Source organism: Platalea leucorodia (genome assembly GCF_965183815.1).
Source record: "Platalea leucorodia genome assembly, chromosome: 2".
Lineage (NCBI taxonomy): Eukaryota > Metazoa > Chordata > Aves > Pelecaniformes > Threskiornithidae > Platalea > Platalea leucorodia.
This window is the reverse complement of record NC_138824.1, coordinates 33825899-33851046: the sequence shown is the minus strand read 5'-3', so window position 1 is coordinate 33851046 and position 25148 is coordinate 33825899. Positions and strand designations below refer to the sequence as shown.

Here is a 25148-nt window from a genome sequence, read left to right as displayed (position 1 = left end):
ATGCTTATATTGCTGGGTTTTATGGAATAGTCCCTCCCAAGCTAATTTCAAAGTGCACCTTTGTCACTGTGCCTCCTTCTGGCTTTGAAAAAACAATATAATCATTGTGGCCCAACCTCCAACCAACTCACCTTTATGGTTTCTAAAATTGTTCAGCCAGTTGACAAAGAAGTTATTCATTCTTGCAGATCATTCATTACTACGACTACTGCCATCCTTAAAATTAATCGGCGTGCCCAGCTTACACAGCACCCTCCTAAAGCCCAGAACTCAATGTAGGTCAAATGTGAGGAAATTTAACCTCTTCCAAATAACGGCCTAGATCTAAAGAGACACAACTTGACTTTGAAAGAGGAAGTTCAAAGTAAACCATCCTTACCTCTGGCTATTTTCCTGAAAGTGTTCCTGTTTTGGCTGGAGAGTTTTGTTTGCTTGTTTTTTTTTCTTTTCAGGAATTACTAACAATTTCAAAGGTATCCCAGGGCTTGGCAGTACTACCAATTGTTGTTGGAGAGCAGGGACAATGAGATTACTCTTTGGTGTCTCCGTTTTAACTCTCAGTTCAGCTTGGCTCTCAAGCTGTGGTTTGACAATACAGTGAATCTGTTTTTTGGGGCACTTGTGTCAGATCTCAAAGCCACTGTAATCATAAGAATGCAATATACTGGTACAGAGTCACTCCACTGATTCAGATTTGTTAACAATATATTGAAGAGAGAATTTTGTCCTGGCAGATTTAATGTAGAGCAAGTATTCTCTGTCTAGGCAACTCCAACTTCATGCTGTCTTCCTGCAGCCAGCATAAAATCAACATAAAATTATAAAGTGAATGTAAACACTGTGCTGTGTGCTCTGGCTAAACCGACCGAAATGGAATCATATGCTCTTGCCTGATTCTGATCAAATTTGTACTGCTACATGACGTACAACCGCATAGAGCTGGTATTAAATGATCACAGAACTGCTGTCTCAGTAGTCTACCAAAGCAACAACTCTGTGGTTGGGAAATTAAAGACATTTCATCTTAGCATCTGCTCTTTGCTTAGAATTACAAACACCCTCATCAGTGGAAGCTGTCATATCTAATAAATAGACAGCTTCAATCATTACCATCTAGGATGTCATCGGGAGCATAAGATGGAAGATGCAGAAAATGTGCCTCAGCTACAGGATTCTTAATGCTCTGCTTTTTATAGTGACCCAGACCTCCTCTAATGACAAAAAAATATTGCTTTTGGGGCAGGACAAGGATAAGGATATTTGTATGCTCTAATGAAATAGATTTTTTTCTAACCTACAGAAGATGGATCATATTTCCGTGATTATAAACTCAGAAGATTCCCTGGTGATTATCTAGTCAGTAGAGATTGTACACTATATATACTATAGAAGATTTTACATGTGTAGAATAGTGGTGGTTGATTATTTAATTCTCTATAGAGCAAGTCATAAGATACACCTGAGTTTGAATGAGAACTTCTTTTAAAATAACACCCAGTCTTTTGTTTAAAAATTTTGAACGACAAACCTTAGTATGTTATTCCAATGATTAATTTATCCTTCCTTTAAAATCTGTCTTTTTTTCTAGCCCTAATTTTAAACTTATAGTAGGTAGAGTTTCTGATAGCTCATATGTAGAGTGAAGAACACCCTTGACCTCTTTACTATTTTGGGACCTCCAAGCTTTGCTTTAGTCGTCTCTCAACTTCTCTTGTTAATCAGAACAAACTCCTTGAGTCTTTAACTATAAAGAACGTTTTGTGGTCTTTCCAGTGCTTTGCAGGCTCTTCCTTGCACCCTTCCTAAACAATAATAATCTGTCTCGGACTGTGGACAACAGCACCAGATGCCATACTGCAGCTGCATGTACCTCAGTACCAAGCACAGAGGCAACATCACTCACTTGTACAAGTACCAGAAATTCTTCTGTTCATAGGTCCAATTCTACCTGTGAATCCAATCTACCATTTGATTCTCGCTGTAGGTCTTACACAGCTGATTAATCACCATGGCCCCTAAGACCTTTTCAAAATCAAGACATCCCCTAAAGAATCCCTCATAAAGGTAAGTGTTTCCTACAGACTTTGTTTTTAAGTGCACAGCTTTGCATTTGGCTGTTTAGGAATGTAGTTTCTTATGTTCATCTCACCAGCCAATCCAAATAACATATTTCAGTGATTTGCCCTTTTCATGATTTACTATCCCCTCAGTCTTCATGACATCTGAAAACATTATCACTTAAAGGCTGCCTGTCTCTGATTCCTTCTCTGCTTTTTTCCATGGGATTCAGATGCTTTCATGTCATGGTTTAACCCCAGCCGGCAACTAAGCCCCACACAGCCACCTGCTCACTTCCCCTTGGTGGGATGGAGGAGAGAATCAGAAGGGTAAAAGTGAGAGAACTCGTGGGTTGAGATAAAGACAGTTTCATAGGTAAAGCAAAAGCCACGCACACAAGCAAAGCAAAACAAGGAATTCATTCACTGCTTCCCATCGTTCAGCCATCTCCAGGAAAGCAGGGCTCCATCACAACATGACGGTTACTTGGGAAGACAAACGCCATCGCTCTGAACGTCTGCCCCTTCCTTCTTCTTCCCCCAGCTTTATATGCTGAACATGACCCCATATGGTGTGGGCTATCCCTTTGGCCAGTTGGGGTCATGTGTCCAGCTGTGTCCCCTCCCAGCTTCTTGTGCACCCCCAGCCTCCTTGCTGGTGGGGTGGGGTGAGAAGCAGAAAAGGCCTTGACTCTCTGTAAGCACTGCTCAGCAGTAACGAAAACACCCCTGTATTATCAACACTGTTTTCAGCACAAATCCAAAACACAGCCCCATACTAGCTACTATGAAGAAAATTAACTCTATCCCAGCCAAAACCAGCACATTCTGTCTTGGAAACTGGTGCCTAATAAATCTAGTTGACCAGGAGCTGCTCAGTCTCTTTTAGGTTCATCAGGTTTGTACTTTTCCATTCAAACCACAAACATTTCCTCCTGGCATAGCTTCACCCGCAGGTCACAAACATGAAAGCCCCTCTAAGTTTCACAAATCTCACGCAGGAAAAAAGGTTGGTTGTAAATCATATCCCTGTTCATATACTGTATGAGTGCAGAAAAACATAAAGCAAAAAGCATCTCCAAACTTTGTCCTTAATTTACCCTTTTGCTATTCATCTGGTCAAAAATGTATTTGCTAGTCGCCATTGCCTTGCTCCACCCTTCCTGGCAAGGGAAGAATTAGCTCCTTAGGTATTTCACAGCCTGATGGAGCAAGCTGACACAAGCAAACAGACCTATCTCCCACTTTGTGCAGCATCCCAGCTGTACCACACTCCCAGCAAACAGGGAGGCCAAAAACGCCTTCCCCACCATCCCACGCCCTCTGCGCACGGGGCTGGCAGGACCCATCAGCAGGCACGCTGCTTCTTCCATCCATCCACAACAGATTTCCATTATTGCAGGAAAAATTTGACAGGTCTTACTTCACCTCCCTGTGTAGTAAGATTTTAGGACCAACCGAATTCCCTAGAATTTAGTTGGTCCTAAAACACCAAGGAGGAGGGAGAAGTATACATGCCTGGATATGCTTTTATTTGGCAGCAGTAATGCGGATTGGTAAATTCTATTGATAAACTACTTACACCTGTAAGCCCTAGTTGCAATACATACTTGTTCATTACACCTCACTGTAGTACTAATAATATCAAAATTTTAACTGTGCAAATCTTCAGTAAGATAATAAAATGTTTTTCCCTAAAATCAAAGGTAAACATTATTCACATGTGAATTCTGCAGTAAATGACAAGATGACGATCAACTTCAGAACATACTATTTTTAACATGAGTCTTCAATAAAAGCATTTATAATATTCACCCCTGTACATTTCAGCTTTATTAATCTAAAATACACAGAAATGTCGCTTTTATTTACTTTTTCATTTATCTAAACTAGGCTTGGCTATGTCTAGCCAATGTTAATTTGGAGCTCTCCCATATGCTATGGCTGTTTCATGGATTAAGACTCCTTCTTTAAATTAGAAATACAACTTGAACAAGGTTAAAGTAGCAAAAATGTATTTTCTTTTCTGGTAAGTCATGTGCCATCCTCTCTTTATTAAAGAGTGAAAATAGCTATACGAACCATCTGATGGGATCCCTGGAAAGTAATGTGGGAACACTGTTAGAGCAATGCCAGAGTTTGAACTCCATGTTAAGCAAGTTAATAGACTCTGTGAAAAACTTTGTGGAGCAATTTGTCCCTGAGATAACTGAATTTAAATCATAGAAATTATAGTAAGAACTAATTTAATCTTGTTACACTTGGGTCAATTACTAAAAGCATCAGTTTTACTTAATGTTGGTATTTGTGGAGCTACTGACTTACTTGATTTGCTACTGCCAGAAAAATGTATCATCTTAGAAAAGTAAACAGACACATCCTTCATTCTCTGCTCTGTTTCTCATAGCCATCTCCCTTCCTTGCTTTCATGCTTTCTCTATAGATCAAATATTTCTCTTCTTGAATCTGTCAATTTGCAAGGTTCCCCACTGAGAGTATGTGCTTTCAGCATGTGCTGGAAGTGAAACAAATGGGACAAACTGCGTGCTTAAAAGTAAGCACATACCTCATTGGCTTGGCCGCAAGAATGCTCTGCGGTTTTCAGCACTACATCCACCAACTCTAGTGAAAACTAATTATTTTTTTGCTATGACAACAACATTTGGCTCACTATTCTCTATCTCACCTTCAAAGAAGATCAGGACCATGGCCACAAGTCCACCGTACTTACTTGAGATGACAACACGGCTGCATTTATACTCCCCCCCCACTTCACACACGTCTTGTCGCTTCTTCCTTTCACTTGTGCAAGCAATAAAAACTCCACTGGGATAAGTCTGTCTCTTTCTCTTTCCTCTATTAAGCAGGGGGGTTTTTTTTGAAAAAAGATCTGGTTTAATTTTTATTTGAACACGTACTGTGATAGACTGCAAGGAGAAAACTGACCAAAATAGGAATTTTACATATTGATTTGCTGTAACTGGAAAGCTCCCAAATATTGTGCTTAGTAGAACACATAAAAAGATAAAAGGAACGGCTCCATCTCAGTGCCAAGTTGTTGGGTGGGCTAAATTCTTTCCATTTTCCATACAAATAATTTTGTCACCTGGTTTCTCCTTTTTAAGCATCAGGAGGGAGGCAAAGCTCTTTTCTTCCACCCCAGTTTTGCCGTTATAAACCTTTAGTGGTTTAGAGACTGTTTGAATAAAATGTTTACTTTTGTTCTGAGCATTTCAGAAGTGATACATTTATTAATTTGTATGTGATTTTAAAGTATCACATTAGTAACCCTTATGCTTTATTTTTTGTTTCTCTTTCTCTTTTAGAATAAATGTTTGTCAAAAAGTTGCATCTGGAAGGTCTGAATGAATTCAAAGAAGCAGATACTTAAGTTTGTGCCAGGCTTCCCAAAGTCTGTAACCACAAATGCAAAACTCCATCAGAAGTATTTGGCTCACATGTAAAAATGAGGTGAAGATACATCCTGTGTTTAATCAGTTCAGTTCTTGTATTACGAAGTGAAACTTTAAAAAAGAAGAAAAAGGAGGAACTCGGGAATTACTGATCCATCACATAGACTTACACATAAATTCTCTCCAAAATAACAATAAACTATTTATAAGTACTCAGAAGATAGCAGGGAGGGGTGTAACAAATACAGGTTTTTCAAGGACAAATAATGTCAAACAAATCAGACCTGTGGATGAGGTAGATGCCACGTACATCAATTTACTAAAGCTTTTGACACTGATGTGACATTTTCCTAGGAAACCACATTTCAGCTGAAATATTCCCTGGAGCTCACAGATCCAATGACACACCGTCGGGAGGAAGCCCTGCTTCACATACAAGCTGGAAGAACGTTTCAATATCCTCATTAACGGTGAGGATGATCAACCAAGGAGTATGTTCATCACACCTGGACAAACCCAGGCTGATGTTATTTAAGGTGAGGCCTCAGCTGGAGCATGGTGCCCAGTGGGCACTGCATGTCAAGTGAGGCACAGGCAACACCTTTGGAAGTGTAAGCTGAGAGGTCAATGATGAGAATGAAATTGGGCTGGTTTAGGGTAGAAATGTGTGACAACAGCCTCCAAACGCACCAAAAGTTATGACTGAAGAGGTGTGGAATGGGTTCTCCATATTCATGGGGGATGAGATGAAAATTGCAGCACAGCAGGTTTAGGTCGTTCACTAACTACATCCTCTAGGAAGGATATAAAGCCCTGGTCATCAGGGTTTGAACAGGCAATGCCTGTTGAGGATAGTTTGGATACAGCTGGTGCTGCCTTGGGCCTAGAGATCGGAGTGAATGACTCTTTCCAAAGGTATTTTTGTGAAACCATCCATGGCAAACTAGACTGCCTTAAATCTGGTTCAGCAATATCCTTAAGCGAATGTACTTGCCTTCAGCCAGGAGCAGAGGCCATTAGTGAAGGTTAGCAGCAGTTTAAGAAATCGCCACCTGCAGCCATGTGTGCTTTCACGTCATTTTTCTGCTGACTTTCAGGGTACCTGTTGTAAGGTCAGGGTGGCCAAAGGGGTGGGATGGCAAACACACCCCACCCAGATGTCTCTGAATGAAGTCCATAAGGGAAAACAGACTTCGGCCCTGTTAGCCCCCGATGCTGCCACTCAGAAGGAGGTGTTGAAGTGGTTATCTGTGCCAGCAGAACAAGCGGGAGATGCCGACACTGGACGTGACAAAACCGAGAAGGGAAAATAAAACTGGTGGGAGGGCAATGAAGGGGCTGGTGGATTGTCCCTCCACAGCTCTGCTGCTGCTCCAGTAAAGCACCTTTTTCTCCAAGCTTTCTTCTCACTGTGATTTCTTTCTTCCTAAAGCTCTTCGTTTAGAAAGTAGATAAATTTCTCCCAGCTGCATAAATAATTTCCCCCCTGTGAAACCCCAGACTCCAGGGAACTGTTTAAAAGCATCCTGTCTCTTACAGGTACACGCAGAACTGGCTATTAAAGTAACAAGAGGAATAATAATAAAGAAGAGAGAATGCACATGGTGGAGAAAGTCTATGAACAAAAACTGTAGGCTAAAAACATTTCTCAGGTGCCACATGCGAGACAGTCCCAAGCAGCAGGCATTGTAAACTGGGAGAAATGCAGAATTTCTACAATAATTTGGATGCTCTCACAAACAGAAAGTAGTGGGTTTCAAGGCAGCTATCAGGATTTTGTGTATAAATGTTACTGAAAAATTATACCTTTATTTTTTTAAATGTTTTCCTTAACTCATTCTGTTACTTTAGTTCTATCTGAAGTGTTACCAGATTGAGAAGTATGTGCATTTTGCTCTGCTTTTAATACATTCATCATTTTAAGCACTTACTGCGGGTTGTTACTACCTGTCTGTCTGGCAGGAACTACCCAGCTACCATGTTGATGAAATCCTACCTTCAAATGTTATGCAAAATTATTTAACAGAAAAAAAAGGCCAACTGGCATGTTTACAATGAAGAGAATGAAGAACAACATTTCCTTGACGAATTTACTCAAATTAGGTTTGCATACCATGTGCCAAGAAAAGAAGGAAGTTTCATGTTAGCATAAATTGATGAAAATTAGCGTACACTCTTTTATGTGATATACGCTAAAGGCAATGCTGGTGGAAAACTACAGAAAACTCTAAAAAATCTCATCCTTTTCATGTCTTTCTACCTCAAATTAGGAAAAAAAAAAAAAAGGGAAGTTCCTTTTCCTCCCCCCAGGGAAGGGAAATACTTATGGAGGTGGGGGCTTTCTTGCGAATGTCTAAACACAACACTGGAATCAAAATTTATATGTTTCAGTGTGTCCAATATATCCAAAGTATTTTTCTTAGAAAAGGCAGGCATGTGTTCCTATTTTCAATGTGCTTCATGTAAAAAAATGTCAATAATGAAACATTCGCTTTGTTGATCCAGTTTTCACTGAGTCATTAAGGGCCAGGAAGAGAAGAGACAGAGGGAGATGAGGCATCTTTGAACACAGTAGATAAAGCAGACTACCAAGAAATTCAACCCCAAATGTCTAGACTAAGTGGAAAAACTTGAAAAAAAAAACCCGAACAACCCAAACAAACAACATGACTTGGAACAAAATCAAAAAATCAGAATGAAATGAAACCAACCCCCAGGCTGTGTTGGAGATGTTTTGATGCAGTTTGGTAGACCAGCTAGGAGAATCACTGTCTGTTCCCAAGATGGTTGTGAAGACCTGCCTCCAGTGAGCTCTTCTCCCAACCCAACGTCCTCATCTTCTCAAGGGGACAGTTGGTCACTCCTTATTTTAGCAGGCATCTCCTCTACCCCCTCGCTAAAGAAGCTTATCCTTGCCTTGGGCCCGACTTCAGTTCCCTTCCCCCTCTGTAAATGTGGCAGCACGCCCCTGAACAAAGAAAAAATAATCTTGTGATTCTGACATCTGTCCTCAAATTCTATGTCGGCTTTGACAGAATTACATTTTTAGCAAAATACATTTACATTTTTAGCCCATGGTTTTCAGCCAGTTCAACCAAGCAGCACAGAGACTTCGGTCTCGGCAGAAACTGTGCTCTTCGACCTGGTGAGCAGAGCTCACAGGCAGGGAAATCATACGGGGCAGGGCTCATCAGCAAGGGCTGAAATCTGCCTCCTTCACAGAAAGAAGTGAAAAATCAAATTTGGCATTCAGGAGCCTGAAAGGGCAGGGCTGAGCTGAAGTTGCATTGCACAGTTTTCATTTAGACCTAGCAGGATCCGTACAGCGGCTGATGTCTGTCCTCCTTATCCAACAAGACCTCCTTGAAACGTACCTTCAACCTAAGTAGGTTGTTGTAATCTTCTGGGGCCTATACTAGCTTTCCACTTATGGAAACCAAGCTTTGGACTCCAGGGGATGAAATGAGGTGAACGTAATTGCGGATCTAGTCACAGGTATAAGATTCAGGGCACATGAAAACGAAAATGGGGCTGAAGGCACAGCGAGAATCTCTCTCAATTTCAGGGCAAAAGGGTACGGATAGCGCTTGAGCTGAAGAAGTAACTTCAAGTCACTTCAAGTTCCTGTATATGAGTTTTCAGTTTTTGTGGTTCAGCAAGCAAGGAAATGCACGGTGCTAGCATGACATATATTTAATGGCAGGCCACTTTCGCCACAAAGCCCCAGCGTGGCCAAGGCTAAAGAGGCCAGATGTCAAGAGGTACAAACAACCGTCATGTGAGATCCTCCGGACCATCATCATGAGGAAAGGAGGGGAGCTGACTAATCTTACTCTGACACTCATTCTTAGGGTAAAGCCCTTTATAGTATGACATTCCTCAGCAGTATCTCACACTCAGGGGACAAAGGGAAGGAGACCAGACATCCTTGGACAACTGTTGCTCACCATCAGCTTCAGAAAGCTGCCTTCCAAAAAGCAAAATGCTCTAAGTCATCTTGTTTGCTTCCCTCTGAGGTTACACTCTTACCATCAAAGCAGTTCATCAACAGACCACTGATAAACTTATTATGAACAAAAATAGTTCCTTTTTCTACTGCTGGAAGAAATGCAGCAATTTCGGTTCCTCAAATGAGCTGTGGCACTTCTTTGGGCCTGGCTTAGGGGTACACTGTCTTAACTTAATGGGATTTTTCTATCAGCTTAGTTAAATGCGTAGGTAAGACTTTGTCTTTTTTCAGCAGTAGTGCTACTTTTTGTCAGTTGCCAATGTAAATTTTGCAAAAGCTAGAGCTCAGGTGGCAGTGTGCCATTTTTTGGCATGAAAAAGCTTTAAAGCACGATGAAAACGAATATATATCTTTAAATAAAACTATTAGAAATACAAGTTCCTTTCTTCTTTCTTGTGAAATCCAACTCCTTTTCTGATGTTTGCACTTACCAAGTAGATGACCCAGAGATTACTTTTTGTAATCAAGCATGATAGCTGCAAATTCAAAAGGGCGGGCTGGAATGAAAAGGAATATAGCAAAACTGGGGTGAAGAACACCATTATTTTGGATGGCGACTGAGCTTTATTTTTGCATCTCTCCTCTAGTCCTACTCTTTCACGTATCCCGCTATTCTGCAACAACAGGGGGAAACAAATGAGTGAAAGTGTTGAGTTTGTAGGAGATACAACATCCACTTGAAGAGTCGTAATAGTTGGCTGGCGTTCAAGGGTATGCTGGTAACTAGTAAACTGAGAAGGCTGAAGCATACACACTGTGTATTAATAAAAGGCGTGATGGAGGGCAGAGAAATCCTGCTACTCCGTAAGGCAGGAGCAGTGGCCCTGGAAACGTAAGGCGCCCCGTGTCAGACATGGCCTACATGTCCGTGCTGTCTTTTCCACAGTGGCCATGCCACGTCCCAGCTCCTGCTTGTCTTAAGGTACGTGTGGGACCACCCGGCACCTCTGCGGGGAAAAGAGGCTGCGCAAAGGGGGTTAAAATGTGTGGTACTGCGTTCTCAGGACCTTGGGGCGGGGGCAGAGGGCTGCCTCAGCACCAAGGCCCTGACCTTGATGCCTCCTGGCCCCCAGAAAGGCGTCGACTTGGGTCAGGGTGATGCGAGGGACCCCCGGAGCGCCCCGGGACAGCCAGCCCGGCCCGTGGGGGCCGCAGACCCCGCTCTCCGCCCCCGCACCGAGCCGGCAGGGCCGGGCTGGGCCGGGGGAGAGGGAGGGAGGCAGAGCCCCGGCGGGGCATGAGCGGCTCCGGCCCACCGAGGGGGCTTCCCTCCCGCCGGCCCCGCGGGGAGCATCCTCGCCCGCCGGCCCCGGCGCGACGCCGACAGCCGAAGCGGCTGTAAACCGGCTTATGCCCAAGGCGATTTGCCCGTAAATCCCTTGGGCTTCCCGGGGCGGGGGTGCAGGGCGCCCGGGGAGCCCCCGGGGCGGCGCCGCGGGCGGGCAGGGGGCGGCGGGGGCGGGCTCCGCGCCCCGCACCGGAGGACGCGGCGGCGGCGGCGGCGATGATGTGAGCGGCGCGGCAGCTGCAGGCCGGCTCCCCGGGGAACCGGGGCTGAGCCCGGTGGCCGTGGGAGGGAGAGGAGCCGGGCGGGGAGGGAGGAGGGGGCCCGGACGGGGCCGGGGGAGAAAAAGGGAGGAGCGGGGCCGGGGTGGGGGGGAGGAAGAGCGGCGCTGGGGAAGCGCTGCCGGCCGGAGGAGCGGCGGCGGCGGGAGGGAGGGAGGCGCAGCCCGGCGTAACCGGCTCGGCTGCCCGTCGGCGCTCTCCCCGCGGAGGCAGGGGACCTGCTGCGGGGGGATGGAGGAGCACGGGTACCCTTCCTATAGCGCCCGCAGCCCCGCCTGGGAGGAACTGGTAGGTACATGCGTGCCTTGCAGTTGCACAGGCATTTCCTACCCTTTTTCCTGCCTGTATTGTTCACCCGGGGGGTCGGGCTGTCATCCTTATCGGCGTCCCCCCTCCCCTTCCCTTCTCCGACCCCGCTCCGCGCCAGAGCCCGGCCGCCGGCCCTCGTCCCCTCCCCGCGGGGCGCGGGGGGGTGGGAGCCTTTCGCCCCCGCCGCGTCCGGCCGTTTGCTGGCGGGCTCGTCCCCCGGGGGGACGAGGAGTTCATTGCCCTTTCCGAGTTTCACTGCCCGGGTGGAAAGCCTGGGATTAGCACCGAGAGCCTTGCCTTTAACTTTGCCGAGGGGGGTTGGATGTTGATACCGTTAAACGCCTTCTCTTAGCACAGCAAAAGCAACGTGTCCAGCGTTGGGAGGCAGTTTCCAGAAAGAAACCACTCTTTTTTTCCCCTTCTTCTTCTGTAGCCAGGCTGGGCATCGCCCCCGTCGCAGCGCAGCGGCAAAGTGGGCCGGGGCCGGGGTACCCCACTGCCACCCTGCTTTCTGGGGTGCGGGGAAAGTGCGTGCCTTTGGGCTGCTCCGAAGGGAGGGGAGCGCCCAAACTGGCCGGGAGGAAAGCTGCGGTGCGGTGGCTTTGCGGTTTGTTTAAGCAACTTGGAGACCCTCCTTCCAACTGAAGGAAATCATGTCATCGGCATCCTCAGCAGGCGATAAAATCAGATTTCCCTTTTCAGGGCCATCTGGTCCCGCTCTTGGGCTTTTCTCCATTGTGCAAACACACACACACACATCAGGCAGGGAGGGCTAAAAATAGGCTTTGGGTAGCTGCTTGGGAGATTTCAGGCTGTCTGAGAGGTCAAGGCTAGGCTGTCTCTGGTCTTGAACTTGGTAAGGCGACGTGAAGCACGGACCCATGCCGCTGCCAAGCTCCCCTTTAGTTGGCTGTGCCATATTTTGCTAACGTGCTGTGTCGGTCCAGGGCCCCTGGTTTTACTTGTAAACCCCGTTTTAAAGAGCAGCTGGGGGAGAGCCACGCTCTGCCTGGCTCAGCGTGCTCGCTCCCAGGAAAGCAGCAGCCCAGCCCTGGAGATATCCACGGTGAACTCAGTTCACCCCCTTCCCTCTTAGGATTTGTAGCCCTCCCAAATACATTTTTACTAGCCTCATTTTTGTTGTGAAGTTGAACATCCCCCTTCACTGCCCTCTGCAGTTCTCAAGCCCCGAAGCTGCTGCCAGAGATGCAGCTGTGATAGGAAAAACAGCTGTATGCGTGTTTCGGTAACATGGAGCTGACACCGAAAGGATCAGGCAAGGGAAACCCGAGATTTTGTTGCCTGGAGAGATGAAGACATCGTGGGAGGAAGGCGACGGAGCCGATTCCCGCGAATGCGTTATCCTATTAAACAGTGACATTTAAATTGGCTGCTGTCATTCGAAACTCGGCTGAAACTTGGGAGGCAGATGGATTGCAGCCCCTCCGCTTGGAAATGCGGAGTCCTGGCTGAAGCATCCAAGCCCGTTTCCTTCTGTGCACAGGGCTCAGATAAACAAGGAGCACATCTTTTTTTTCTCCATTTCCCCCTCCCCCAGTAAGGGCCAGGATTTGGGTCATGTTTATCATTTCACTGCTGCATTTGTTAAAGAGTACATCCATGAATGCAGTTTTAAGGTTAACCACTGCACTGATTTCCTTTACAAGACTCTAATTTCAGCTAAACCACTCAATCCTTTACCTGGTAACCTGCTGATAAAATACATAGTCTTTGTGGCAAAAGCCACATCGTTCTTCTTTGTATCTGCTCATAAGCAGGCTTTTTATTATAATGGGGGCAAAGGGAGATTTCGGTGAAGGGAAATGATGAACGGAAGAAAAAGTGCCCAGACCTCTCCCTCGCTCTCAAAACACAGAAAAAGAGCAGCAGGATAGAGGAAGCTATTTATTGCAGGTTTTGAATCTGTGCAAGTTAATTATCTGTGCAGATTGTCAGAAGTCATTGGGAAGCCCTGTCCCTATAGCTGTTCTGAGAAATAAGTGATGGATATCAAATGGAGCCACAACTTCTCCTTTGCCTGTCAGGGTTGGACTTGTCTGTGTGCAATTTCAAATTTCTATAAAATCCTTTCCTTAATTCACAGCTCACTTTTGAATGGAAACCCTCTTCCTGACTCCAGTAAGGGTTGCATTAAAGCCTCCATGATGGAGCTAAATAAAAGTAACAGAAAATGTAAGGCTCATCCTGCATTCTTCCAAGAGAGATTCGGTGGCTTTGTACTCAAAATATACACAATATATGTCTTACAAAGTTCTAGACCTGACTTTCATATTTTATATGAGACCTGAGTCTTGACTTCACCTTTCCCTTGAAATGCATAGACGAGTCCTAACACATTTGCAAAGTGACTCTTTATTTTGATGACCTACACTGGTTTATATCTGTTCACTCCAAAGCATACAACACGTTTTTGTAACCTACAGGTTACAGGATTGCCTCAGCTACTCCTAAAACAGCCATGAGCAATGCAGTTACTCTCTTTAACAGTGGTATGCATACATTGTGTTATATTTTGGTTTCCCTTTTCGTAAGTAAGGAAGCCAAGAAAGAATAACATCGCTAACTCGATCTGCAGAGGGAGTTCAGACAGGCAGATCTGAAATTAATTTGCTCAGTGTGGGGAGCCCAGTTAAAAACTATAGTCATCACTAACCATCAAAATTAGGAAAGATTGAATAAAGTCTTTTAAATGTGATGGATGGTTAACCTGACACATACACCATTATTCATCCAGATCCCCTCTGAACAACTTTTTGAGGTGGAGGAAGAAAAATGTATTACCCTTCAGCTTATAGATGCCAAAGTGACCTAGAGAAAAGGAGGTAAATACGCTTGTTATGAAGGGAATCAATATTAGAGCTGGAATCATTTATGTTCCTGGAATCAAACAATGCATTAATCTGCATTATATACTATAATCTCCAGTGCAGCTAGAGCACGTGTGTATTTGTTTTTTTTTTTTTTTCTACATTGCACATTAGCAACACATATTCTATTATTGGGACTGGATGTGGTTGAGTTAAAACGCTCTCACAGTGCATATATGTACCCAGCATTTTGGGATTCTTTGAATATAGAGGGCAGATCATCAGCTGATATCAACTGCCGTAGTGCAAATGATGTCAGCGGAGCTGTTTTGTACCAGTTGAGCATCTCCCTTTAAATGCCAGCCTTTCTTTACGCTTTTCACCAGTCTTCCCTTGCTTCAGTTAGGAAATTTAAGGCAATTACTAAGAAGCGTGAAACTGAGTATGTTAAATGAAAGACATAGCGCATGCAAATATCGTATGTGTTTTTAATAGCTGCATATATCCCCATATTCTTCAAGAGCCTATTCAGAAGTGTAGGAGATTTTAGTGGTACCATTTGTACCACAGTATTCACAGCTATATTCACTGAGCTGAAATGTGCTATTCAATATTTCTCATATCGAGTCTGACATTGATCACCTGGAAGAATTTCAGCTGTGAGATGAAGCGATGGAAGTCAAGTTGGCAGTCTTTATTGAGGCAAAGCTTCATGGCTATCTTAGGCAGCTTTACCTGAGTGAAGGCTGGAACTGGACCCTGATTATCTATTAATGCCTCTGAAAAGAAGAACAAGTGGAAATGGTGAGATCTTTAAAACTGTCTTTGTGCACCTACAACATATACGTTTGTAGAAACAGCTTTCTACGCTAACATAAATGAGTAACTCGGGTACTTTCAACAATGCTTAACACTTGCTTGGTTTCTCCGTTTGGAAGAACTCTGCACACATTAGGTGATTGTGGATTTTAGAGCCCATAATTTTACAGATTCCGGTACGCACTTCGCCGAAACCATATTCTCATTGAAGTGTACTTGTGGGACACTTCCTACCATGTCCAGATTTAGGTTATCATTACTAAAATCTTCACATTAGGTGACCTGAGAGAACATTCCTAGTACTTCAAAATTTTTTCATAGCACTCTGAAGTTTCTCAAGATATGAGGAATAAGACTCGCTTGGAAGTGAAAGGCTGGTGGATTCCCTCCTTGTAACCCAATTTTTGTGTTTGGGCATTCAGGAGAGAGGGAGATGACAACGGGGTAGCCCACACGAGGATGCATGATGCCCTCTGCACGGTCCAGAAAGTGTGCAGAAGCTAGGGCTGATAGTTAAGCTCTGAAGGTGAACAGAAGTTGAAGAATTGTATTTATTGCCCATTTCACCTACATATAGTCTTTCACCAGAGTTTACGTATTTGAGATGAAATCTAGATCAGAGGGCTGGAACACCTCTGCTATGAAGAAAGGCTGAGCGAGTTGGGGTTGCTCAGTCTGGAGAAGAGAAGGCTCTGGGGAGACCTTATTGCGGCCTTTCAGTACTTAAAGGGGGCTTATAAGACGGGGACAGACTTTTTAGTAGGGCCTGTTGCGATAGGCCAAGCAATAATGGTTTTAAACTAAAAGAGGGTAGATTCAGACTGGATATAAGGAAGACATTTTTTACAATGAGGGTGGTGAAACACTGGAATGGGTTGCCCAGAGAGGTGGTGGATGCCTCATCGTCGGAAATGTTCAAGGTCAGGTTGGACAGGGCTGTGAGCAATCTGATCTAGTTGAAGATGTCCCTGCTCATTGCAGGGGGGTTGGACCAGGTGACCTCTAAAGGTCCCTTCCAACCCAAACTATTCTATGATTCTATGAAACCTGCGCTGTCTATACAGATACCTAAGGAGATCTCCAGCTCCTCTGGAGCTTGCACTGTAATAGCCATCGGATGTCACGGGAGCTGTTACATTTAAAAACCCAAATTATTAACTTGTTTCTATTTTTCCATGTAATATATGATGAAACAATGTATTTACATCCATTGCGAAAAGGCCCAATGTTTTATAAACCTGAAGATGAGTTTTTAAATTAACTTGCAGTGTAATGAATGTGAAAGCAGTTTGAAAACAAACCAAATTAGTGTTTTGCTCTGGAAGATACCGGTGCTGTGCGTTTGTTATTCCAAAACTTCAGCGGAAGGCTGTTTTTGCAAATACACTTTAACCACCTACTGTTTCTAGGATCAAGGTCTAAATATGTAAGGAACAAGCAACCAGATGATGTTTTATTAAAAAAAAAACCCAAACACCCAAAGGTGCAAATTTGGGGTCATCAACATAGTCAACTTCATGACCTCTCCGAGTTCAAACGTCCTAATCCCAAATTATACACTTGAGGCCTTTGTGTGCCTTTCCCCCTCACTGTCTCATCTCTCCTCTTCAACTGAATTTGGAAAGGTATTTTCTGTGGGGGAAATATCTACTTGTCAACAGTTTTGCATGTAACTTTGCACAGGATCCTAGTCCTGTGGTACAAATACATGGCAGTCACATGTGCCGATAATTTGAATGCTTTTTTAGTATGGGAACAAATCTAACAGTTGTTCAGCTAGTGCTGTTTAATTTAGTTGTATTAAATGCAGTTAGTCAATCTTGCTGGCATTCTGTTAGCACTAAGTGTTCCTCAAATCATAGTCACAATTACGTGTAATATGTGTCAGCATTAAATAGCAAACTCTGTCTTGTCGTCCTCTTGCAATGTTCAGTTGTCATTTACCTTCAAAAGGCTCAAGGAATTGCAGTGAGACTTGTTCGAGCGTAATTTGCTATTCCTGAAATTAAGGCGGAGAAGAGGAAGAAAGGAGGGTGGAAAGAACAAGTGTCCACAAACTTTGCTCTTAACCTATCTTTCTTCCTAGCCGTGCCCTAAATTAATTCACTGAGAGCAGTACATACTTGCGCTTGCCCAAGTTTGATCCCGTGTTTTTGAAAAAGGAGAACTCTTTCTCAGGTGAGGAGTGAGACAAGGCAGAGTCATCCCTTAGTTTCACAATTAGCCTGTAAGGAAAAGGGACTATAGGAGAACTTCATCTATTTTGAGATGTGGTATTAATGGTAGGATTTAGGCCCTATTATTATTCTAATAGGGAATGTAGGTAATATGATCAAAATTCCTTTAAAATATAACTTAATAGAAATTTTGACTTTTTAAATGTAACTTTTGACAATTTTTTAATGTAACTTAGTAGAAGGGGTCCTATGTGGAGGAGAGTAGTAGAATCTCATTCAAAGTACCTGATGCAGTAACACAGAACTAAGACACAAAACCTACAAGGCTTCATGGAAATATTTAATTTCACCTGCTACGAATAAGTCCCAATAAAATAAATGGGATACTCCAGAGTGTATGAAATTAAGCTCGCGGCAAGGTGTCTGCAGTGTGCGATAGGTTGTACACTATGGGTTTGTTTTTCTTTCTCATTAACTGCTTTGTATTTAGGTAGTGTGGCATTATATTAGCATATTAAGATATCTCAGTTCCCTTTCTAGAAATATAAATAGAATTGTGGGAATATAGAAGCCACAAGTATTGATTGCTTTCTTATGTTTAATCCGGTCCATGCAGCTAGGGGTTGTGTGTTTTATTTAGTATTGCTGTGATTTAAATGCTTATTTTGAACACTGACTACATACAAGCCACAATAATTTCAAAGTCCCACAATTCAGAACATGTGGTGACATTTTGAGATCGTGTGAGCTGCCAGATCTGAGATTAAAAGGGAAAACTGACCCTTTCCTTCCCCAAAAGTAAAAGCTCCTCTTTTACAAAGATGAAAATGAAGAGAGCAATAAGAAAATTAAACTAAGAGGAGAAAACAACTGGAAAGCAATGTATGCGTTTGCCGAAATCGTCCAGCGCTTTGATGCTGAAGGATACCACGGGATTGACTGGATGAAGGTGTGGATAAGGAGCCCCTTGCATTAGATGCCATCTATCCGGTCCCCAAAAGACACCCAGTGCTCCCAAGGGAGAGCAACACGGTCCTCAGCCGTGACCGGACGGCACGGGGCAAGGCCACCCGCGTTCAGAGCCGGACGGCTTCGCTGTGCTTGCGTGAAGACTCGGTTCCCCCCCCGCCCCGCTGACGGTCACCGGGCTTTACACACCCACGGCGGTGCTCAGCGAGGGCTGCGGGGGAAGGCGCTGGGCTGCCAGCGGGCCGCTCTCCGCCGCTGCCTCCTCCCCCCGCCCGCGCCAGGCGGGACGCGGCCAGGCGGGACGCGGGGACGCCCGGGCAGGGGCGGGGGCGCCGGGGCCCTCCCGCCTCGCCTTCGCCGCTTTCGCCCCTCGGACTCACCTGCGGCGCGGCCCGCCCCGAGCCGGCCCGGCCGGCGGGGCGGCACCGGCACCGGCACCCGCCGCCGCTGGGCGCCCCCTGGAGCCGGCGGCCGCTCCCGGCGGCTCCCCGGCGGCAGAGGCGCAGGGGGCCGGGCCCGTCCGCCCCGGCTCCGCCCGCCGCCGGGTGGCGGCACCCCAGGCCCCGGCGAGCGGGGAGCGGCGCCCGCCGTGGCCGGGCCGGGCCGGGCCGGGCGCGCCGCCCTTCCCCGTCAGAGGGGGCGGCGGAAGATGGCGGCCGGGCGGCCCGCTCCGCTCCGCCAGCGCCCGGCTCCGGCTCCGTCCCCGTCCCCGTCCCCGCCGCCGCCACCGCCTCCGTCTCCTCCCCCCCGCGCCGCCTCTTTCCCCACCCTCCCGCGCTGCCTCCTCCTTCTCCCCGGGGAGGGGAGCGGCAGCGGCTGCCCTGGCTGAGCCGGGCTTGTGTGCTCTCTCTCGGCAGGAGTCCGGGAAGATGGCCGGGGCCGAGTCGGGGATGAGCGGCGCCGGGATCCCGCAGCAGCCCCAGCCCCAGCCCCCGGCGGCGGCGGCGGGGCCGGCGGACGAGTCGTCGGACAGCGAAGGGGAGCAGGAGGGCCCCCAGAAACTCATCCGGAAAGTGTCCACCTCGGGCCAGATCCGCAGCAAGGTAAGGGGGGCAGGAGCCGGCGAGCCCCGCTGCCTCCGGGGCGACTTTGCCCCATGCCCATCCAAGAGCGGGGCCAGCCCGGAGCCGGGGGCGGCCGCTGCATCCCGTCCGCATCCCCGGGAGCGGCGGCGGCGGCGGCGGTGGTGGTGGGGGAGGCAGCCGTGCCTCTTCCTTCCTTCCCTCTCCCCTCCTCCCCGTCCAGCTGTTGCGTCCACATCTGTCCCCGGCTGGCAGGAAGAGCCCCCCGGGGCTCCGCGGGGCCGGAGGGGAAGCCGCCTTCCCCGGCGGCCGGCAGCCGCCCTGCCCTGCCTGGAGTCCTGGGTGTGGGGGAAGCGGCGGGCTGCCTCCCTCCGGCTCCTCTTCCTCGGCGGCGGGCACCGCTGCCGCGGGGATCCCGCCCTGCCTCCCCACGGCGCGGCTGGGCTGCTTCAGCCGGCCCTTCCTCACCAACTTTCCTTCTCCCCCCCCCCGCCCCGCTCCGTCTGCTTCACCCCCGGCCCCGGGGGGCCGCCGCCGTGCGCTCCGCCGGAGCGGCGGGCGGCGGCGGGCGGGGAGCCCGCGGTGGCACGGCGGGCTCCCGTTTGGGAGCGGCAGTGCCGCCAAGGAGGGAAACGCGGTGGCCGCTTTGAAAGGCACCTCGCGGGAGAGGAGGGAACTTCTGTACATCCTCGCTCCTGGGGCTGGAGAAAAAGCAGCTGTCAGAGTTTCAGGTTAATGCAGTTTTTTTGGCTGCCGAAGTCATCCTGGTGGAATTAACTTTTTGATGGATGCTGTATTTACATCACGTTTTTTTTCCTGCAAAATGAACTTCAACAAGTACGCATTTAAAAGTACATAAATAATGAGACCTGACTTACTTTCTTTGTAGAAGGATCCCATGACTTTCTAGAAAGCGTGGTCCACATTCAGTGATGTGGTCTGCAGAAAACCCCGTTGGGGAGAGCCTATGGGTGCAGTGACATCAAGATCAGGGTTTTTGCTGGAAGCGTCTGGTTTGAGGAGCAAAGTGACTCCATGCAGGCCCAGACAGATCACACTTAGGGTTTGATTGTACACAGTAGGTCATGTGTTGTTGTTTCCTTTACAGAGCACCCATTAAAATTAGTAAGGAGCTGTTTGTGGAGTCCCGTCAGATTGTTGCTGTTCTTCCTTTGAGCTTTCGCTTCACACGGTACACCCAAAAGGCAGCTGCCTTTAAACAGAAAGCATTGGTTGTTAAACAGTAGCACTATCCCGTTATGCGAGGTGGAAAGCAATTTTTTCCTGAAACTTCCTAAACACGACGTGTCGTCCCATTTTATTGCTAAATGTTAATTTTGCATTTGCAGATGTTACGCCTGGCTGAAGGGTCACGATAATAAATAATATACAACTCTTGCATTGTGTTGAAAACATAGTCCTACACAAACTTTCAGCTTGAACACCGCTTCTGTGTGGCGGTCTTCAAAATGTTTTAAAAGTGACGGAGCGTGATGCTTTATTAGCTGTAGTGCTGTTAAGTGTATTCGAGAGATTGCTCTCTTGGTTGATACTTGTGCAAGGAAGGCATGTGGATTATGAACGTTATTGAAACAGGTTTGTGAGCACGGGATCTCAGCCAATCCTTACCAACTGTTACGGGTTGGTGGGATATTCTGTATCTGAAGGCTGTGAATGAGCGCAAAGCTGGAATGGCCTGAAGTTCTAAGACAGCTCTGCAAGTGATGCTTTTGCTTATCTTAGTTAGCGTCTCAGTTCTATTTCTGTGAATCAGATATATATAGGAAAAACTGACTGCTGACATAAGGGGAGTCATAAAATGTTGCTGTACTGGTTGCAGTTTACAATAATGTGCAACCCCAAATATAAACATCTTTCTTTCCATTTAATTAAAACTGATATATCTTTGTTAAAGATGAGACCCATTTTAAATAATTCAGTAGCACTTTATTTTATAACTCGCGATGCATTATTTAAAAGTAGCTATATTTAGACAGACAACTCCCATTTAGTTTAAGGGTGTTGTATGTTTGCTGTTGTAGTAGTTGGTGATCAGTGGTTACATGAAACCACTAGAGCAAGGAACATCAGGGAGCTGCTCTTTTACCCAGCTAGTCCCTTTCATTCAAATTAGATTTGTTAAGCTTCACTTACTCGGTGAATGTGTTTGTAAGCTAAGGTTTTAATTAAATGGATTGGGTTTGTCTTACAGCTAAGAATAGACTTTTGAAAGAAGCCAAAACATGTATATTACATTTATCATTGATGCTTGCGGGCCGTTTAACGCTGTGCTATTTTTCTCTGGAGGTTGCTTATATACTTACTTGAAGCATTTCAGCAACGTGGTATTGATTCCTTAGCTCAGAACTATACCCCAAAGTCTCTGCTGGTAATTGTTTTTATTTTACTTAAGGAAGATGTTATTTTTAGATGTTTTGGTACAGTTGATCATTTGTGAAAGCTACCATATGGTGATACTTTGCAGAGAGAATCATTCAGGAGTGGATTTTTTTTAACGTGTGTACAATAAGATTTAGCGAATGTATGTATAAGAGCAAACCCCTTCCGCTAGCACAAACAAAGTCCAAAGATTTCTAACACCTGTAGTGCTCAAAGGGAGTTTTTAAGCTTTGCCCTCTTCTTCCTAAATAAAAGCAATTTATTATTTGGCTGAAAACAGAAATGGTGAGAAACAGAATGGGAAAATGAAAAAAAAAAAAGAATACTATATTGGCAGATGTAATTACACTGAAGTTCATTGCTTGTTTGTGATACGCTAATCATATGCATACAGTTCTACTCAGAAATCTGTTGTCCAGTTTTACTACCACTTGCCCATGTTGAATAGCAACTTCCTCTGCAAATTGCTCGCTTGATTTCAGTGGAACTACTTTTACAGTAAATCGCTACGTGAAATGGATGGGTGATAGGGCCAGATGTTTATGTAAGTTCTCTTATGGGTGTATTTTTAATTTATGCATATGTATTCCTCACATTTTTAGAGTAATTTAAAGGCCTGTGTGTGTCACAATATGGCCATTATTAATTTCCCCAAACAGAAAACTTGAAGATCAACGTGTTTTGGTGTCTGCAAACCTGAGGAAGAGAGAACAAGTTGCAGTGCAAAGGACTAAACTATTCTTTGGGCCAACACCTTGTTTGTACCTAGGAGCTGTTTGCTCAGGCCCCATGCTTGGTTATAGAGTGGCGCTGTGGCAGTAGATGGCTTTAGGGGAGTCAGAACCAAAATTAATTAGTAATTCTGTGAGATTAAAGCCAGCATCTATAAACCTCATCCTGGAAGCTGTGGCATCTGTGGAGCTTGTATGTGTTCCCTGGAGGAAATGCAAGGGAATAAACAGGTAGCAGGTACCCTGTGAAGTTCGAGCAGTTTTGAGCTGAAATCCCCAATGGAAAGCGTTGAAACAATTCTTGACTTCATGCTGTCTACCCCCAATTTCCCCATCTCTGGGAGACCTGAATATTTAGTACACAAAAAATGTCTTGGTAAACCCATTTTTGGAATATGCATTTTGTTTTTATGAGGACTTTGGAAAACTGTCGTCAGACAGTTTTGAAGTAGTATATATCATGCTGTACAAACAGTGTTAGATTGGGGATTGAAGTCGTGGAAAGTTCTCCATGCGTCTGCGTTAAATTTGTCTTCTTAACTTTTAAAGATGCTGGTTAAGACAGGCAGCATCGGTGCCTTTCTTAAATGAAACAGATGACTTCAGATCTTTGGGGCTGCAGCCTGAAAACTCTGCCTGTCATCAGCTAGGTTGTAGTTTCTTTAAAGTTAATCACTGTAGTGCCAAGTATGTTCCTTAAAAAGATGGTCTTGCTTCAGTTCTTTATAGCTGGGACCTGTCAAGAAGGGAAGGTTCGAATTAGAGCTGACACTTTTTCTCTTTAAATTCTGCTCATCTTGGGGGCAACCACAAGATTAATAAATGAAATGCTCCCTGGATACTTGGAAGTAGGGTCATCAGATGAGCACAGTTATAGTTCCTACTCTTGTCTTGAGTACTCTCTGCTAAAAGTGGATATAAAGAATAGCACTTTCATCGCTGACCTGGCTGGATACGTGTTTTGCTCTCAAGTCTGCAATTGGGTATCATCTGGCCTGTGTATATTTTTGGATGAAGCAGACATTCTGGAGCAGAACGTATAAATCAGGAAATGCAAGAAAATAGGGTGTATTGAGCAAGATAAATACACTTGTAATGTATCTGGGAGAATGGTGTCTTCCTCTCCTTCACCCCCAGTGGTTTTTGTTAATAATGAAATTACTGTAACGTGGGAGATGTTCAGAAACACCCGTGTGTTATAATTAGTGGAGATGATACAGTGTTGTTTAGTTAAATGGCAAGAGTTGTTACTACAATTATCTTACCTGGGGTCTTAATATATTTTTTTTAGATATCCTAAATCATTATGGAGTAATAAAAGTAAATTAATTCAATTCCCCACTGTGTTTTTATTGGCCTTAGTGGGTAACACCAGCCATTTAGGAACTGAGCCTTCGAAAAGTTTCTAAGCTCTTCCATATGGTGACATTTGCCGGTGCCAAGCCCCTGCAGTCACTTCCTGTTTGTTTCTGGTATACGTTTCTCTCCAGTGACCATAGCTTGTTAATTCACCTAAGTGTAAAGTGCTGTGGTCGGTACCGGTGTTAGACTTCACGAACATCACACTCTGCAATGTAACCTGCTTTTTCTAGCTTTGATAGTTCCTGATTTACTCAGCTAAGTAGTGGTTGATTCCTTTCTGGTTAAGGAAACATGATTTTTATGCACCAGAAGTTCTCAGGAGAATGCCACGGTAGCAAATTTAACCCCATTGGGGATCCTTTATGTGCATTAAGGTTGTCTGAATCTGCATAGCTTCAAAATGCATTGTAATTTGCGATTTTGCAACAGCAGTAACATGTATAGTGTCTAAACTTTATCATTGTGTTCACACAGCATGGGGCAGAACTAAAGTGACCAAGTGCATAGAAATTGTCCTCGAGTTCTTGGCATCTGGCAGTGCCTACAGAAAAGACTGAAGGGTGCTGTAGGATATCTGTCTGCAGTATTTGTATTTTCCATCATTTTCACTCTGCAATTAAATTAGTTGTTCAGTGCATGCATTGTATATCCATCCTTAGTAAAATGTTTCACCAACTTTTTTCTATAACTGTTGTAAAATCTCTGGCAAATTTGATTCCCTCCCCTTATCCCGGGGTCTTTAACCTAACTTTGAAGTGAAATATTCAGAATCAGTTCTTCAGTGTATGCTCCTGATATATGCAGACACACATACTCATGCACAGAATAATATATTTAAGGTTTCATATACTTTTATATATATATTATTCAGTTCTAGAGCAGGCCTGGATGAAGGAAACCAGTTTTTAGTGTGAAGTGGTGTGCGATATATATTGCTTCTCGTACTTGCTGTATCTTTACATAAGCTTTCAGAAAAGTGTCCATTAATGGAAAATTTCAGCCAAAGACATGATAGTTTTGGGAAGTTAAAAATGACTAAACGCGCTACGTAGAAGCGAACAGGCTTAGAATGGAAAGAGTTAGACCATTTAAGGCATAGTGGTCATTACTACTCCAAATCCTGACACATGTTTGTATAAAACTGAAATGAAATCTGCTAAGGCATTTTAGTGATGCATGTAGTGGCAAAGCTTAAATTGCTAGCTAAGTACCAGAAAAGAGGATCTTGTAACTTTTTACTAGATATTTGCAAGCAGGTCTTCGAAGAAAATGTTGCTTTTGGTCTTTTTTTTTTTTTTTCTTTCTAGAACCTTTAAAGGATTAATGCTATTTTGTACCGAAAAATAACAGGAGTTATACTTTTTTCCCCCCAGCCAGCTGGTGAGCTGTGAATGCGAAAAAAGACAAGATAATCACACTCTCATTTTTTATATAAAAGATGTTGATTGTTTTGTGTTTTGTTCCACGGAGCTGGGGAATGCTTTTC

The 25148-nt window shown here is 45.1% G+C and overlaps 1 protein-coding gene across 2 annotated transcripts in view; it reads left to right on the top strand.

Annotated features, from left to right (window-relative positions):
- Positions 1-11276: 11276 nt before the first annotated feature.
- Positions 11277-25148, top strand: part of DGKH (diacylglycerol kinase eta) — a gene marked incomplete at both ends in the record, with an annotated part of 163612 nt that continues 149740 nt past the window's right edge. For both annotated transcript variants that reach the window (XM_082304376.1, XM_082304377.1), the window contains 2 exons: positions 11277-11333; positions 19005-19190. In XM_082304376.1, the coding sequence (XP_082160502.1) occupies positions 11277-11333; positions 19005-19190 (243 nt within the window). The remainder of the gene's footprint in view (positions 11334-19004; positions 19191-25148) is intronic.